The following is a 5,927-nucleotide window of genomic DNA, read 5'->3' on the forward strand; positions in this document are numbered from 1 at the left end:
TGCATCGTAAATAACGCATTGCAGACAACAGACAAAAAATTCAATGGGGTTTTTTTTTTTTTTTTGTTTGCTCTCTGTTTATGCTTTCGCGAATTTACTGCTCGATTCTTGTGCCCATAAAATTGAGACAAGCGAAAGAAGAATGTGTATAATTTGAACTTGATCATCGGCTGTCTGAATCCAATGAAAATAAAAACTAATGCTAATAAACTGAAAATGAAATACACAAAGTCCTAAAGTCCTGTTCTTTTTACACACCGTGGCGTATACGCAATTTGAATTATGCATGCGCTAATAGAAATTCGTTTGAAGTTTTCACTTTTAAAGTTGACAAATTTACGTAGATTCAATACACAGACACTTGCCGTGAAGCTCCAAGCTGCCTTCTAATTAAATTAAGAGTCCTGCGTCCCGTATTCTGGGCGTGGCTGCATATTAAATTGTGATGGGATGGCGGGGTGTCAAGGCGTTAATAGCATCGAATTAGGACCGACAGTTGTCTATACGACAAAATATTAATAGCCGAGAAGCAGAGCTGAGTTCTTCCTTGTCAGCCTGGCGGAGGTGTTGGCAATTCATGTTTACAAGTAATTAAGCAATTTCGCCTACAAAAAGGCGTCCTTTGATGTCATCTGCCACGCAGCCATTCTTTTAGTCATAGATATGATATTCCCATTATTTTCATATATATATATATTTTTTGTATTTTGCTTATGCAGCCCAAAACGCAATCACAAATTTGAGCTTTCTGTCGTGTCAACGTGCCAAGCCTCGTTCTCGTTCTTGTTCTTGGTCTCAATGTGCCACACGCTCTGGCAGCTGCAATTCCTCGACCACATTTTATCTCAGCCATTCGAAATTCCTTTCTCGCGCTGACAGCTTGCGGCTTGCTGCAGCATATTTAAATGTCATTGGCAAAAGGACTCGCGATAACAAATCCTTGACTGAGGTTTGTTCTCCTGCTTCTGCTGAAGCTGCAATAAAGTTGCCATGCATTACAATGCGACTGCTATTTGCAAGTGTAGCTTTTTTGTCGCTAAAGAAATTTTGCTGATTTATGCAACTGATTACGGTAAACAGCAAAAGTATTTTTCGATATTTAATTTACGCATACGGTGAGTTGTTATTATTTTTAAGTATTAAACATAATAGATCTAAAGTTAATATCTTCGCTGTAGCTATGTTTACAAATTTGAATATTTCTTTATTTTAAGCCATTTTAATATAGCAATTATCTTAGTCATAAATAGATCAATATGTTTTTTAATTTATAAGGTATTTCGATTTATAAAATGAAACAATAATTATGAGTCAATAAAAGTCCACTGAATAAATTCTTTGAGGATTCTTCGAGCACACTCGACTGTGAGTTTCTGAGTTGTTATATTCAATTTAAATTTATTTTACAATATAGTACAATATGTAACATTAAAAATAAAATATATTATATATGAAGCAGTTTTACGTTATAGATATTTTCGTTGTCTTTTTGCGTTTATAAAAAAACCTGTAAATTGCATAATTTCATTCGTTTATTAAATCTAAAGACTTGAAAAGTGTCATCGATTTTGATAACAAAAGTTGAATAAAATCTAATAAGAGAATCAAAAACAATGTCCGAATATTTTAGTTGACTAAAGATTGATGCATTATAATATAAATATATTCCGATATTGAATATAACTTGTTCTATACACAAATTGCAAATTTAGGTTGTGCAAGGTTAAAGAGCATTTTCATTCAGCTAAATAAATAAAACGGATAACTTAGAACATTTGTATTCGTAATATTTAAGTATGTTAAGATGTAGTATGCTTTTTTTTTAATAACAAGTTTTGATAATTTACAATCAAAACTAATATTATCGAATCATAAAACTCTGAAATGAATCTCTCAAAATTAATTGTTATTCTCGCTTTTATACATTGCCGCTATAAACATTTAAACCTTTTGGCTGACGCACTATTGGAAGACAACCTTAATATTGAGTCTGCGGTATTACGAAGCAACTACAAGAGTTTTTATAATGTACTTGATGAGGTCAAGAACACCAATGAGGCACCACTAACAAAAGTGAAAAGTAAAAGCGAATCTTTTGCCAACTCTAGCTTGGTCAAAACCAGAGAGGATGATGAATTCGTTTTTCTAGTAGCCGGTGGTTATCGTCCAGAGAAGAATGATCTTGTTAAATATGTTGTGTCGCTTCGCCGTGTAGATATAGAGGAAGATAATGGTTTTGGAGCTGGACACTTTTGTGGTGGCTCTATAATTTCTAAGAAAGTTATTCTGACAGCAGCGCATTGTCTTGCTATGAGGTACGTTCCATGTTGTCAAATTAAATTGCACATACATTTCTTTTAAGCAGAAGACATAAGGTAAAGGGGTCCGTATAGGAAATGTGTTGTAACAAGCAGAATAGGATACCCATAAAGTATATACATATATATTCTGGTTCAGGATGAGCAGCGAAGCCGATAGACAAGACATACTATAACTATAAATGGCAAATTGATATACTTTATGGTATATTTTGTGCTTTATCGAAAATGTATATTAATATTTCAATACATTTCCGGAATATTTGGATATTCTATATTTTATTTGCTTTCTATACAGGGGTTCTATAACGCTCGCAAAGAATATAAAGGTCATCGCTGGAACAACTCGTCGTTTGCTACGAAATAAACAGACCCAAGAATTAACGGTGGCCTCAGTAAAAGTGCATCCTAAGTTTAGTTTTCTTGAGAAATTTTATGACATTGCATTGATTAAGCTCAAGGATGAGTTGGACTTAAATGAAGAGTTTGTGAGTATTATTCCTATAGCAAATGAGAAGCCATTAGCTGGACAGTTATGTACTATCATAGGATGGGGCGTCATTTTGGAAGTAAGTTTGCAACTATAATATACAATAGAAATATGCATCACTTCAATTCAATTTCTAGGGTGGACCCTTGCCTGATGATATTGGGAATGGAGATGTAACTATTAACTCAGATGCATATTGTGCCTCAAGAATCAGGGGCTTTAAAAAGGACTTGTTTGTATGCATGTCGAACTCCAAAAATTATGAAGTCAGCAGTTCCAATGGTGACTCAGGAGGACCGTTAATATGCGATAACAAAGTGGTGGGCATTTGTTCAGGCGGGATTCGTATTGGACATGCAACACTTCCTTCGGTATACACTAATGTCTACTATTTTCGAGAATGGATATTACGAAATGGAGTTTGTTGCCTCACCAATAAGTTGGAGCACATCGTCCTGGCATTCGTCATTGCTTTCATCAATCAATATACTTTTTAAAAGATACGGAATATAGACTAAGATAAGATTTTATAATTTTGATAAACTCTCTATTTGTCTCATTTTAATTTGAAATTAATTGTAAATATTTTCTGCAATATTTTGTGGCATACAATTAATAATGGGAACTTTAAATAGTCGATATATTATATAATAAGCAACATTGAAAATAAAATATATTATACATGAAGCAGCTTTAAATTTATAGACATTTTCGTTGTTTTTTTGCATTTATAAAAAATCTGTAATCTGCATAATTTTAATCGTTTTTTAAATGAAAACACTGATCAAAGAGAATCGGAAGTTATGCCCGAATATTTTAGTTGACTAAAGATTGAAGAATTCTAATATAAATATATTTTGATATTAAATAGAACTTGTTCAATATATAAATTGTAAATTTGGATTGTGCAAGATTAAAGAGGATTTTCATACATTTAAAGAAATAGATCGAATAACTTAGAGCATTTGTATTCGTAATATTTAAGTAAGTAACGATGTAGTATGCTTTTATTTTTCCAATCACAAATCTTGAGAGTGTACAATTAAAACACGTATTATCGAATCATAAAACTCTGAAATGAATCTCTCAAAATTAATTGTTATTCTCGCTTTTATACATTGCCACTACAAACATTTAAATCTTTTGGCTGACGCAATGTTGGAAGACAACCTTAATATTGAGTCTGCGGTATTACGAAGTAACTACAAGAGTTTTTATAATGTACTTGATGAGGTCAAGAACACCAATGAGGCACCACTAACAAAAGTGAAAAGTAAAAGCGAATCTTTTGCCAACTCAAGCTTAGTCAAAACCAGAGAGGATGATGAATTCGTTTTTCTAGTAGCCGGTGGTTATCGTCCAGAGAAGAATGATTTTGCTAAATATGTTGTGTCGCTTCGCCTTGTATATATGGAGGATGAATATGGTTTTGGATTTGGACACTTTTGTGGTGGCTCTATAATTTCTAAGAAAGTTATTCTGACAGCAGCGCATTGTCTTACCACGCGGTACGTTCCATGTTGTCAAATTAAACTGCACATACATTTCTTTTAAGCAGAAGACATAAGGTTAAGGGGTCCGTATAGGAAATGTATTGTAACAAGCAGATTAGGATACCTGCGACCCCATAAAGTATATATATATTCTGGTTCCGGGTGAGCAGCGGAGCCGATAGACAATATATAACTATAAATGGCATACTTTATGGTATATTTTGTGCTTTATCGAAAATGTATATTAATATTTCAAATATTTCTGGAATATTTGGATCTTCTATATTTTATTTGCTTTTTATACAGGGGTTCTATAACGCTCGCAAAGAATATAAAGGTCATCGCTGGAACAACCCGCCGTTTGCTTCGAAATAAACAGACCCAAGAATTAACGGTGGCCTCAGTAAAATTGCATCCTAACTATTATGAATATAAGAAAATCTATGACATCGCATTGATTAAGCTCAAGGATGAGTTGGACTTAAATGAAGAGTTTGTGAGTATTATTCCTATAGCAAATGAGAAGCCATTAACTGGACAGTTATGTACTATCATAGGATGGGGCGTCATTTTGGAAGTAAGTTTGCAACTATAATATTCAATAGAAATATGCATTACTTCAATTCGATTTCTAGGGTGGACCCGTGCCTGATGATATTGGGAATGGAGATGTAACTATTAACTCAGACGCATATTGTGCCTCAAGAATCAGCGGCTTTAATAAGGACTTGTCTGTATGCATGTCGAACCCCAAAAATTACGAAGTCAGCGGTTCCAATGGTGACTCAGGAGGACCGTTAATATGCGATAACAAAGTGGTGGGCATTGCTGCATACGTGGTCCGTATAGGCCATGCAACACTTCCTTTTGCCTACACTAATGTCTACTATTTTCGAGAATGGATATTACGAAATGGAGTTTGTTGCCTCACCAATAAGTTGGAGCACATCTTCCTGGCATTCGTCATTGCTTTCATCAATCAAAATATTTTTTAAAATATATGAAATATGATAGTCTAAAGCAAACCAGACAAGATTTTATAATTATAAAATATTGATAAGCAATCTATTTGTCTCAGTTGAATTTGGTAAGAATTATAAATATTTTTTGCAATATTTTGTGGCATACAATTAATAATAGGAACTATAAATTCGCTAATATAAAATTAACAAGTGACAAAGCTACAGTCGAGTGTGCTCGACTGTGAGATACCGGCTACCCAATTTGTATAAAAGCAAAATATTGCGGTAATAGTCTAAAAATATAAAACAAACAAGTAAGAAAGTTGCAGTCGAGTGTGCTCGACTGTGAGACACCCGCTACCCATTTTTAATAAAGGCAAAATATTGCGGTATCATTTTGAAAATATACCGAAAATACTTAAAAAATACTAAAAATATACCAAATGATATGTTTGGTTTATCAATATAGTACCTCATTCAAAATATACCATAGACGGCTCAATATACCAGATTGTCAGCCAAAGTAACTAAGACCCTTATAAGTAGGCGTTTTTGCCCATACAAAAGTATTTCTTTTATAACTTCGACAATGTTTATCTGATCGCAACCAAATTTTCAGGAATCATAACTACTATAGTTATTATTATATATACTAGCTTTAAAA

General features: G+C 33.4%; 1 protein-coding gene across 5 annotated transcripts; it reads left to right on the forward strand.

Moving 5' to 3' along the window:
- Positions 1-1,825: 1,825 nt before the first annotated feature.
- On the forward strand, positions 1,826-5,348 carry LOC117575901 (mast cell protease 8-like). Of its 5 annotated transcripts, XM_034260345.2 has the most exons (4): positions 3,828-4,316; positions 4,608-4,797; positions 4,859-4,878; positions 4,937-5,194. In XM_034260345.2, exons 1-4 carry the CDS (start codon positions 3,886-3,888, stop codon positions 4,974-4,976), a joined length of 681 nt encoding a protein of 226 aa, XP_034116236.1. In that variant the 5' UTR covers positions 3,828-3,885; the 3' UTR covers positions 4,977-5,194. The 5 variants fall into 5 exon arrangements, with proteins under 5 accessions (XP_051862479.1, XP_051862480.1, XP_034116238.2 ...); XM_052006519.1 differs by lacking the exon at positions 3,828-4,316 and adding an exon at positions 1,826-2,315 and having other exon boundaries at positions 4,608-4,878; positions 4,937-5,348; XM_052006520.1 differs by lacking the exons at positions 3,828-4,316; positions 4,608-4,797; positions 4,859-4,878 and adding exons at positions 1,828-2,315; positions 2,617-2,887 and having other exon boundaries at positions 4,937-5,346.
- The last annotated feature ends 579 nt before the right edge of the window (positions 5,349-5,927 follow it).

The sequence above is a fragment of the Drosophila albomicans genome, chromosome 2R (genome assembly GCF_009650485.2).
Source record: "Drosophila albomicans strain 15112-1751.03 chromosome 2R, ASM965048v2, whole genome shotgun sequence".
NCBI classification, from domain to species: domain Eukaryota; kingdom Metazoa; phylum Arthropoda; class Insecta; order Diptera; family Drosophilidae; genus Drosophila; species Drosophila albomicans.